The sequence below is a fragment of the Glandiceps talaboti genome, chromosome 23, assembly GCF_964340395.1.
Source record: "Glandiceps talaboti chromosome 23, keGlaTala1.1, whole genome shotgun sequence".
Lineage (NCBI taxonomy): Eukaryota > Metazoa > Hemichordata > Enteropneusta > Spengelidae > Glandiceps > Glandiceps talaboti.
The window spans coordinates 15265131-15278407 of NC_135571.1; the positions used below are offsets into that span (position 1 = coordinate 15265131).

At 37.5% G+C, this 13277-nt stretch overlaps 1 protein-coding gene across 3 annotated transcripts in view; it reads left to right on the forward strand.

Moving 5' to 3' along the window:
* The first annotated feature begins 460 nt into the window (after positions 1 to 460).
* LOC144452638 (anoctamin-4-like) overlaps positions 461 to 13277 on the forward strand; it is a 169739-nt gene continuing 156922 nt past the window's right edge. For all 3 annotated transcript variants that reach the window (XM_078143766.1, XM_078143767.1, XM_078143768.1), the window contains exon 1: positions 461 to 604. In XM_078143766.1, coding sequence (XP_077999892.1) covers positions 532 to 604 — 73 coding nt within the window. In that variant the 5' untranslated portion in view covers positions 461 to 531. The remainder of the gene's footprint in view (positions 605 to 13277) is intronic.

A 13277-nucleotide genomic window follows, 5' to 3' on the forward strand; every position in this document is an offset into this window, starting at 1 on the left:
TTCCTCCATACCCCCCCCCCGAAATCAAATGGTTCTCCCCTTACTACTAGTAGATATGCCTCAGTAATTTGATGGATCTAGTTTGTCTCCTGTTTTGTTTTTTGCGTTGATATCGATGTTCCAGGTATCTGGATACTATCCTCTTTTGTATACAACATTGAAAAGTTTCTATTATATAAGAGGACAATATCCAAAATGGACAATGGATTACTGATAATGATTGAAAATCAAATATTAACTTTATGATTATTCTTAACCTGTAAAACTATAACAGAACAACAATATATTACAACGCAATACATACCAGCGTTTTATCGTTCAATAACATAAATGTTTCGATAAAGATGCTTTAAAAGAGGACAGGGATTTTTAGCGATCATTTCTTCACCAATTGAAAAGTAAATGCCTGGACGAGGGTCCAACAGAGTCGGCGCATTAGATACGTACGAGTGCAGGGCATCTGAGCCGAACGAGTATACTTCTGCATGGCCGCTCTCGTATGAAGTGTTTGGGGACTTGAACGACGAAGACATGGCGGCTGTTACGGGCTACGAGAACTTACAGATGAAAAATATAGGTGATGGTAGCAATCCAGCGCCAATCGGTGAGTAAATCAAGATCCGATCGGCTGTCGTAAAGCCTAAAGGTGTTCTTATGGATAAAAGTCACGTTATATAATGTTATTGTTGACATGGTATCTGCCAGTGTAGTATGCTGTATGCAAAGGGCGTGTGTAGTATCGTTTATTCGTATGATTGTCAGTACAATGATCTACACATTACATATCGTAGTACTATAGTGACCAAAGTCAAAAACAGCCTCTAGCGTAAATTATGTGCTTTGCTTTCTTGAGATCGCCACTGTATCGTTTGCAACACTTCGTGTCAAAGGTCACACTGCGCCAACGACAACAAATTAATTCAATTTAATGAACGTGATGAATGGTATGCGGATCGGAAGCGGCACGCCTTCGTTTATAGACGCCTGTGTGTCTTGTACGTACATTTTGGGTTGGTTGTCTATGAGTTTTAAGAGCGCCGCTGTGTATATTACAAATAATGTTAAAATGGGTGTAACTGCAGATGTGGCCCAGTGCCCCAATCATAAAGTCAAGTTGTTGCTGTTCTGTACTGTAAGTACATGTAATTAGCTACCATCGTGAATTACATGTATTGATCGGGACTGTTTCACTCATATCATTCCTTATGCACATCATCATGAATGTGTTACACCATCAACTTCATGGTGAAATAAAATCAACAATTCGTCACTGAATTAGCTCTGTGTGTGAATGCTGAATAATGAACTGAATACTACTGACAATATTGTAGCAATAGCCATGCTCTTCTGTTCTAATATGGAAAGTGCAAGAAAGTGACATTGTGTATATTCATCTTTTGATTGAGAAACTGACATGGTTGTGGAACAAATCACTTGTCCTTCAGTCTCTACATCATATGGTACTTCAATGATCTGACATTGCATTGATCCAAATTTGTTGGAGGTGTTAAATAAACTGGAAGTGTGAATAATATTTAATGATTAATATAGTTAATTATTGCTTTAATATAATATAATTTCTGTAAACTAGATCAGAGATTAGATATAACTTTATTACAAGTACCTTTATAGAAAATTGACAATTCTATTTGGGTAATAAAGACATTAAAGACCACTACAATGAAATAAGCTAATATTGTATTATACCACTAGAGTGAAATAAGCTAATGTTATATTATACCACTAGAGTGAAATAGGCTAATGTTATATTATACCACTAGAGTGAAATAGACTAATGTTATATTATACCACTAGAGTGAAATGGGCTAATGTTATATTATACCACGAGAGTGAAATGGGCTAATGTTATATTATACCACTAGCGTGAAATAGGCTAATGTTATATTATACCACTAGAGTGAAATAGACTAATGTTATATTATACCACTAGAGTGAAATAGACTAATGTTATATTATACCACTAGAGTGAAATAGGCTAATGTTATATTATACCACTAGAGTGAAATGGGCTAATGTTATATTATACCACTAGAGTGAAATAGGCTAATGTTATATTATACCACTAGAGTGAAATAGGCTAATGTTATATTATACCACTAGAGTGAAATAGACTAATGTTATATTATACCACTACAGTGAAATAGGCTAATGTTATATTATACCACTAGAGTGAAATAGGCTAATGTTATATTATACCACGAGAGTGAAATAGGCTAATGTTATATTATACCACTAGAGTGAAATAGGCTAATGTTATATTATACCACTACAGTGAAATAAGCTAATGTTATATTATACCACTAGAGTGAAATAAGCTAATGTTATATTATACCACGAGAGTGAAATAGGCTAATGTTATATTATACCACTAGAGTGAAATGGGCTAATGTTATATTATACCACTACAGTGAAATAGGCTAATGTTATATTATACCACGAGAGTGAAATAGGCTAATGTTATATTATACCACTAGAGTGAAATGGGCTAATGTTATATTATACCACTACAGTGAAATGGGCTAATGTTATATTATACCACGAGAGTGAAATAAGCTAATGTTATATTATACCACTAGAGTGAAATGGGCTAATGTTATATTATACCACTAGAGTGAAATAGGCTAATGTTATATTATACCACGAGAGTGAAATAGGCTAATGTTATATTATACCACTAGAGTGAAATAAGCTAATGTTATATTATACCACTAGAGTGAAATAGGCTAATGTTATATTATACCACGAGAGTGAAATAGGCTAATGTTATATTATACCACGAGAGTGAAATAGGCTAATGTTATATTATACCACGAGAGTGAAATAGGCTAATATTATATTATACCACTAGAGTGAAATAGGCTAATGTTATATTATACCACTAGAGTGAAATAGGCTAATATTATATTATACCACTAGAGTGAAATAGGCTAATGTTATATTATACCACTAGAGTGAAATAGGCCAATGTTATATTATATCACTACAGTGAAATAGGCTAATGTTATATTATACCACTAGAGTGAAATAGGCTAATGTTATATTATACCACTAGAGTGAAATAGGCTAATGTTATATTATACCACTAGAGTGAAATAGGCTAATGTTATATTATACCACGAGAGTGAAATAGGCTAATGTTATATTATACCACTACAGTGAAATAGGCTAATGTTATATTATACCACTAGAGTGAAATAGGCTAATGTTATTATACCACTAGAGTGAAATAGACTAATGTTATATTATACCACTAGAGTGAAATAGGCTAATGTTATATTATACCACTACAGTGAAATAGGCTAATGTTATATTATACCACTAGAGTGAAATAAGCTAATGTTATATTATACCACTAGAGTGAAATAGGCTAATGTTATATTATACCACTAGAGTGAAATAGGCTAATGTTATATTATACCACTAGAGTGAAATAGGCTAATGTTATATTATACCACTACAGTGAAATGGGCTAATGTTATATTATACCACTAGAGTGAAATAGGCTAATGTTATATTATACCACTACAGTGAAATGGGCTAATGTTATATTATACCACTAGAGTGAAATAGGCTAATGTTATATTATACCACTAGAGTGAAATAGGCTAATGTTATATTATACCACTAGAGTGAAATAAGCTAATGTTATATTATACCACTAGAGTGAAATAGGCTAATGTTATATTATACCACTAGAGTGAAATAGGCTAATGTTATATTATACCACTAGAGTGAAATAGGCTAATGTTATATTATACCACTAGAGTGAAATAGGCTAATGTTATATTATACCACTACAGTGAAATAGGCTAATGTTATATTATACCACTAAGAGATGAGATGTTTCTGCATGTTATTCTTCAAAACATTTTGACAAAATTGGCCCTAGCAACCATGACCACGCCCTTAGCAACAACCAAATGGCAGTATATTTTGGTCAAATAACAACATCATATGGTAGGCAAATGAATAAACATTCAAAAAATGTATGCAAATACCATAGCAACCATGACCACGCCCATAGCAACAGCCAAGCGGTCGTGTATTTCACAAAGATAACAACAGGGATTAATAGACAATTGAATAAACGTTCAAAAAATGTATGTAAATTTGCCTAGCAACAAGACCACGCCCATAGCAACAGCCAAATAATCATGTATATTGCAAAGATAACAACAGGAATAGAAAGACAAATGAATAAACATTCAAAAAATGTATGCAAATGTGCCTAGCAACAAGACCACGCCCATAGCAACAGCCAAATGATCACATATATTGCAAAGATAACAATGGAGATTAATAGACAATTGAATAAACAGTCAAAAAATGTATGTAAATATGCCTAGCAACAAGACCACATCCATAGCAACAGCCAAATGATAGCATATGTCGTAAAGATAGCAACATGGTTGGATAGGCAACTGGATAGTCATTCACCAAATGAACACTTATTGTTCACATGTTAGCATTTTAAAAAATTGTACAGTTGTGCTACAACGCCATTGGCGGTATTTTTTAGTGCTTTGAGTCAGTGTGCAACTTGTATTCTCATCATGAGTTTGTTGCTAAGTTATTTCAGCTCATTTCCATACAGATACATGTTGAGCTTGACACACAGTAAGATTGATGTGACTTTCAGTATGTGACAAGCAATTAGTTGCATACCACAGATTGACTAGATACAATGTACATGCTAGTATCATCTTTTACAATGGAGAGGTCAAGTTTTGAAAGTAGTTTACTAAGTCTATGTGGCTGTTACAGTGGTTAGGATCTGTTGCATATCTAATGTTTTATATTGTTATACTCCATTCCGACTCTTTCCCATTGTTTCAACTGTGCTCTCAATTTCATTTAGCAGACACTTTTTCAGTTAATAAGACACTTTTTTCACAAAGAAAGTGTTTGCGTACGGTATATGTTAATCCATGAAATGAACTGTCAGCTAACACTTTAAACCCATAAATCTAACACTGTCCTCAGCATGTCAGTCATTTGTATAGCACTGTCCCCAACTTGTCAACTGTTACAATGCAACCAACATATGCTGCCCTGCCTAATACCTTCTACCGTGCCTAATTCTGCACCTGTCATTCTGTAATACATGTATGTGTTTAAAAAATCACCCTTAACCTTGGTAGGTCTTGAACACAGTGCCTCTAGTTCTGTACCTATATATCCAAAGACATGCTCTATTCAGAATAGCCATGTCACTTCACCAAAACTATCGTCGTAATAAAAACAGTAAATGTCCTCTGACATGTACTATATATAACTATCAGATAGGTTTGGATCTACAATGTACATGTATACAGTTATATGTACATGTATGTTGTGTATGTGTTTAATGTTTAGTTGTACAATATGTCAAGTGATGAAACATTCAGTCTTTGAAATAACTGACAGTAGCAAACAGCTCGCATAATTAAATCTATTAATAAATGGATTGGAATTTTATACAAGTCGTTGACCTCCATCAATAGTGAAAAATTGTGCTGTTGATGATGATGATGATGATGATGATGATGATGATGATAATGATGATGATGATGATGATGATGATGATGATGATGATGATGAAAGAATTGATGATATGTTTAGTGTATGTAGTAAGGTTTACCAGTATGACCTTCAGTTGTTTAGTGTGTGTGGTAAGTGCTACCAGTATTACCTACAGTTGTTTAGTGTGTGTGGTAAGTGCTACCAGTATTACCTACAGTTGTTTAGTGTGTGTGGTAAGTGCTACCAGTATGACCTACAGTTGTTTAGTGTGTGTGGTAAGTGCTACCAGTATTACCTACAGTTGTTTAGTGTGTATGGTAGGTGCTACCAGTATGACCTACAGTTGTTTAGTGTGTGTGGTAAGTGCTACCGGTATGACCTACAGTTGTTTAGTGTGTGTGGTAAGTGCTACCGGTATGACCTACAGTTGTTTAGTGTGTGTGGTAAGTGCTACCAGTATGACCTACAGTTGTTTAGTGTGTGTGGTAGGTGCTACCAGTATTACCTACAGTTGTTTAGTGTATGTGGTAAGTGCTACCAGTATGACCTACAGTTGTTTAGTGTATGTGGTAAGTGCTACCAGTATGACCTACAGTTGTTTAGTGTGTGTGGTAAGTGCTACCAGTATTACCTACAGTTGTTTAGTGTGTATGGTAGGTGCTATCAGTATTACCTACAGTTGTTTAGTGTATGTGGTAAGTGCTACCAGTATGACCTACAGTTGTTTAGTGTGTGTGGTAAGTGCTACCAGTATGACCTACAGTTGTTTAGTGTGTGTGGTAAGTGCTACCAGTATGACCTACAGTTGTTTAGTGTGTGTGGTAAGTGCTACCAGTATGACCTACAGTTGTTTAGTGTGTGTGGTAAGTGCTACCAGTATTACCTACAGTTGTTTAGTGTGTGTGGTAAGTGCTACCAGTATTACCTACAGTTGTTTAGTGTGTGTGGTAAGTGCTACCAGTATGACCTACAGTTGTTTAGTGTGTGTGGTAAGTGCTACCAGTATGACCTACAGTTGTTTAGTGTATGTGGTAAGTGCTACCAGTATGACCTACAGTTGTTTAGTGTATGTGGTAAGTGCTACCAGTATTACCTACAGTTGTTTAGTGTGTGTGGTAAGTGCTACCAGTATGACGTACAGTTGTTTAGTGTGTATGGTAAGTGCTACCAGTATGACCTACAGTTGTTTAGTGTGTGTGGTAAGTGCTACCAGTATGACCTACAGTTGTTTAGTGTGTGTGGTAAGTGCTACCAGTATTACCTACAGTTGTTTAGTGTGTGTGGTAAGTGCTACCAGTATGACCTACAGTTGTTTAGTGTGTGTGGTAAGTGCTACCAGTATGACCTACAGTTGTTTAGTGTGTATGGTAAGTGCTACCAGTATGACCTACAGTTGTTTAGTGTGTGTGGTAAGTGCTACCAGTATGACCTACAGTTGTTTAGTGTGTGTGGTAAGTGCTACCAGTATGACCTACAGTTGTTTAGTGTGTGTGGTAAGTGCTACCAGTATTACCTACAGTTGTTTAGTGTGTGTGGTAAGTGCTACCAGTATGACCTACAGTTGTTTAGTGTGTATTGTAAGTGCTACCAGTATGACCTACAGTTGTTTAGTGTGTGTGGTAAGTGCTACCAGTATGACGTACAGTTGTTTAGTGTGTGTGGTAAGTGCTACCAGTATTACCTACAGTTGTTTAGTGTGTGTGGTAAGTGCTACCAGTATGACCTACAGTTGTTTAGTGTGTGTGGTAAGTGCTACCAGTATGACGTACAGTTGTTTAGTGTGTGTGGTAAGTGCTACCAGTATTACCTACAGTTGTTTAGTGTGTATGGTAGGTGCTACCAGTATGACCTGTAGTGTTGTTATCAAGTGTCTGCTTCTAATAGAACATTTATGTATGTATGTATGTTTGTATGTATGTATGTATGTATGTATGTATGTATGTATGTATGTATGTATGTATGTATGTATGTATGTATGTATGTATGTATGTATGTATGTATGTATGTATGTATGTATGTATGTATGTTTGTATGTATGTATGTATGTATGTATGTATGTATGTATGTATGTATGTATGTATGTATGTATGTATGTGTGACCAAGATTTTGATATAATATAATGTATACTCTGTTTCATCATTGACCTGTAATTCTTTGTAATGCATATCACACTGTGACCTTTTGTGGGACGCCCTCACGAGGCAGAGAGGTGACATCAATCGACCTCTTTTGCAATATGGCTGTCTGACAATAGCTGTCTGACAATAGGTACTGCCATGGACAGATGGAGCCGCTGACTGATTAGCAATAAAGACATTACAACTTATAGTGTGAACCATGTCTGCGACTGAGTCAGTGTATGATCGTGTTCCCCTGGAGGGTTTGGGCTAAAAATACACAACGCAATCCAAGTTAACATCGACGATCACAACCGAACCGATGCCAGGGGTCACAAATGGTGCCGAGACCAGGATGTCCTTGTATTCTTATTGGTTACCGGAATTATCTGTCTGTGAATGAGATGGTCCAGTCGTCACAACAGTCCAGTTAATTTTCTCCTTGAAGATGGACATTGATAGACGCTGACATCAAGATTTTTGGTATGGATAATTTAGTTAAGAATGTTCCTGATTAAGTCGTTAAATGAAGTTTGTTTCAAATTTTGAACAGATGGAGTGAATTTGAGAATTGTAATACTTAAGTACGAAAGACAAGTTTTCATTTCTATAATTTATTATCTGCTTTATTATTTTTTGTGCGAACTTTAATTACAGACTCTGATTTAAGAATCATAGTATTTGATTTATTTAAATTTTTCATTTTTTTTTCATAATAATTTAATTTTTTTTTCATTTGAAAATTTTCAATTGCTGTATAGTTTAGTTGTCTACTATTCTTTTTTTGAGATTTCAATTTTTGTTGAGATTTCAAATTTTTTTTTTTGGTTTAAATTTGTAACATCTATTTTACCATTTACTGTATTAAGGCTGCACTATCCTAATTTGTGTAGTGCAACACTGTTCTAATCTGTACTAAGGCTTGACAATCTGAAGGCTGTACTGCTATTACATTATTATAAGGTTTAAGTATCTCATATACAATATTAAGATTACATTCTACATCTGACTTTATTAAGGTTAAGCTTGTATCACTAATTCTAAAAATATTTGCAGTGTTTATCGCCATCATATTGACAAAATGCAGTATACAACTAGTGATGATTTATTAACATTTGATTTAGTTGGGCCTGATACTATTATTAATCCACCCCCTGTTAATATTCAGTCCACATTACCACCACCTGGTCCACATGTTCCTAATATGTCTTACTACGACCAAACGCCAATGTTACCTCAGCCCCCCATTACACCACCTGAAAATATTGGCTTGCCCAGCGCGACATCAACACACTATAGGCCTATGGTAGCAGCACCAGATAACATGAGTGGTGGAAATTTTTATGCCACTCAACACCCAAACATAGGTACACAACCAGCACAAAGGGAGAATTATTACTACCCTCCACATTTACAACCTCCTTTACATCCACATACACAGTTGATGCCCACACACAGCCAACAGAGACAACCATTACCACAGACTCAGCCATACCCTGAATACACAATCACATCCTCTCATCAAATACGAGGTGTACCCATCTTCAGTGGTAGCCGAGATGGTAAAGTGTTAGTGGAGGATTGGATTAGAGACATTCAGTATCTGCTTAAAGCTGGACCAATGCCAGAACCTTTGAAATTTTCCACGGTTGTTCGACATTTAAGTGGTGAAGCTCGGAAGCTGGTCCTCAACTTGCCATCTGGTGAACAAATGGTACAACGCGCATTTGACGAACTACGTGCTGAATATGGTGATGGTTTATGGTCTGTAGATCCAATGGGAAATTTCTATGAACGAGTACAACGTTCTGATGAATCTCCTTGCTCATATGCGATTGCTTTAGAAGATATACTCAGGAAAGTGGAATATAAGCTCAACGGTGGTTGGCCATTATCAGACAGAGACTATAAGCTTACCCATCAGTTTATGAAAGGTCTGCGTGATCAAGAGATATATCAGCGATTGGCACCTATGAGAGTGCGTGAGATGACATTTGGCCAGTTGCGAAATGAACTAAGATATATTTCGAGAGAGGAAAGACATAATTTTACCAAACCTAAGAAAAGTCAAGCACAGCCTCATGTAACAAAGGATGATGGTACATCTGGTCAACAAAAGGCAGGTGATAAGACATCCCGAGAGAATCAGCAGTTGTCAGAGGTGACCAAGTTATTACAAACAATTGCCATGAATCAAGAGGAGCAGAGCAAGAGGATCCTACAGTTGGAAGGAAAAGAGACTGTCAAGAAAAGTAATAACGACTATGTCTGTTATCGCTGTGGCAAGTCAGGACATATAGCGAGAGGTTGCCGCTCTAAGCCACTACCTGATCAGTCTAACAAAGGAGGCAAGCCTTTAAAAGAATAAAGCCTGTGAAAGTGGGACATTTCACAGGTGGAAGTCATTGCAGTCCCACCCACACAGACAGGATCGATTCATCTTCTGGTCAACAGAGTGATGTGGTGAAACCAGTTGTTGGACCACTAAGTGAAGCCGAAGTAGAGGTTAATGGTGTTACATGTTTGGCACTGATAGACACTGGATCTCAGGTGACTACGGTAACAGAATCCTTCTATACAACGCACCCTCAACTTGCAAGCCAGGTACCTGAATCTACTGATGTTCTGATAGAAGGGGCTGCAGGCCATGATGTTCCTCATAGTGGTGTGATTCGTCTGGACTTAACATTCCTTGGAAGGACATACACAAAGGTACCAGCATTTGTTGTTCCTACTACAGACTATCGTCAAGATGTACCATTGCTTGTTGGCACTAATGTAATCCGAACTAGCCAAAATGATTTGAGAGTCCTCCATGGTCACTGTTTCCACAGCAAGGTGAAAAGAACTTCCGATGTGTGGTATTCCGCTTACAAAGAACTTGGCAAGTCTGAACTTGGTGGGAAGACAGGTAGAATTGGTCAAGCCAAGTACTGTGGTCGTCGTCCTATGGTAATACAACCAGGGGAAGAAACTCACATACCATGTCGTGTTCCGAGAGACCGAGATGGAATGCCCTACACAGCTCTCATTGAAAGCCCACAGTCAAAGAATTTGCCAAATGGAATTGCTATTGGTAAAGTTTTAAATGATGTTCAAGATGGACGTACCCCAGTGAGAGTGTATAATTATTCGACCAGACCAGTGACTATTTGGCCAAAGACTTATCTGGCTGAAGTACATGCTGTGATTGATAAAGAGGAATTTCCTGTCCCGGAAGATCAACCAGTTGTAAAGAATAACAACCCACAGTCTTTAACTCCTGATACAAAAGAGAGAGGAAGGAAGACAAATAGAACAAGACAGAATAGTAAACGAGAACATGCACCACTTAAAACCCAACCATCTACTCAGTGTCACAATACCACAAAGAATGAGAATCAAAGTAAATGTTCTCTACCAGATTTGACTGATTCTGCTGTTGAAAATCAAGGGCAACTACAAAAGTTGAAAGCTTTACTTGAGAAGAACTCTGATGTATTCTCAAAGCACCCACTTGACTATGGACGAACAGCGACAGTTAAACATGAAATACCATTGATTGATAACCAGCCCTTCCGTCTACCTCCACGCAGAATCCCTCATGCTCAGTACCAAGAGGTTAAGAAACATATTGAAGACATGGCAACTAGTGGTGTTATTAGGCCTAGCAAAAGTCCCTATGCAAGTCCCATTGTAGTTGTAAGAAAAAAAGATGGTACTCCTAGGATTTGTATAGACTACAGGCAACTGAATCTGCGTTCTATTCGTGATGCGTATCCCCTACCCCGAATCGATGATGCCCTAGAAGCATTGGGAGGTGCTAAGTACTTCTCAACGTTGGACCTCACTGCTGGTTATTGGCAAGTAGAAGTTCAGGAACGAGATAAACCCAAGACAGCATTCACCACTCCTATGGGATTGTACGAGGCGAACAGAATGCCATTTGGTCTACAAAATGCCCCAGCTACATTCCAGAGGTTGATGATGTCATGCCTTGGTGATCAGCATTTCTCCACTGTATTGATATATTTAGATGACATCATCATTTTCTCCAGGACTTTTAATGAACATCTTGATAGAGCGCAGTTAGTGTTTGATCGATTACGTGAACATGGTCTTAAATTAAAGCCACAGAAGTGCCATCTACTCAAGAAGGAAGTACATTACCTTGGCCATGTGGTGTCTGCAAATGGTATCAGTACAGACCCTGAAAAAACAAGGGCGGTGAAGGATTGGCCTAGACCCTCTAACAGGAAAGATCTACTTAAGTACCTTGGATTTACGGGTTACTATAGAAGATTTATCAAAGGGTACAGTACAATTGCAGCGCCATTGTTTAGACTCACTTCTGGAGATCCTAGAAGACGACGAAAGGGAAGTAATCTCAAGAAAGATGTTCCGCCATTTATATGGAATGAAACTTGTGAGGATGCATTCCAGTGTTTGAAACTGAAACTCCTATCAGCACCAATCCTTGGCTATCCAGATTTCACCAAGCCATTTACATTACAAACTGATGCATCGGCCCAGGGATTGGGAGCAGTATTGGTTCAACAACAAGATGGTAAAGATAGAGTAATCGCTTATTGTAGTCGTGGGTTACGACCACCAGAAACCAGATATCCAGCACATAAACTGGAATTTCTCTGCTTAAAATGGGCTGTAACAGACAAGCTGAGGGATTACCTCTATGGAAATCAATTCACAGTGCTTACAGACAACAACCCATTGGTATATGTGATGTCATCTGCCAAGTTGGAAGCCACTTGTCAGCGTTGGGTTTCCCAGCTTGCTATGTTTGATTTTGACATTAAATATCGACCAGGCAGAAGCAATGCCAACGCGGATGCATTGTCACGAATACCTAAACAAGAGGTTGCACAAACTCTAAAGGTAGTATGTAATATGGCAAAGTGTACAGATGAAGACGAAGACTATACAAAACCTATTCCTTCATATTCTGAAACACTACCAAGTATGACACTGCAGGAGTTGAGATTTTGTCAACATCAAGATTCTTCAATCATGGAGGTTATCCAAGCTAGAAGTTTGTCAAAGAAACCAGGAAGAAGACAAATGGAACATTTAAGTGTAGAAGCCAGATTGTTAGTACATCAATGGGACAAGTTGACTCTTCGAGATGGTATTCTTTACAGGAAAATTCGTCCACCTAAAGGAACTGAAATATTTCAGCTGGTTTTGCCACCCAAGTATAGACGAGATGTTTTCCAGAAACTTCATAGTGAAATGGGTCATTTGGGATTTGATAAAACATTGGATCTCGTACGCTCAAGATTTTATTGGCCTAAGATGTACGTTCAAGTGAAGACCTGGTGTGACCAGTGTGAAAGATGTTGTCTGAGAAAAGCTGCTGTCAAAACAGTGCGAGCACCTTTGGTTAGCGTCACTACATCTGAGCCATTAGAACTAGTGTGTATAGACTTTTTGACCCTAGAACCTTCTAAAGGTGGAGTTGAAAATGTGCTCGTTGTTACAGATCATTTTTCCAGATATGCTCAAGCCTATCCTACGTTAAACCAGAAAGCGACAACAGTTGCAAAAGTCCTATGGAAAAACTTCATGTGTCAGTATGGTTTTCCCCTCAGATTGCATTCGGATCAAGGAAGAAATTTTGAAAGCGCTCTCATAAAGGA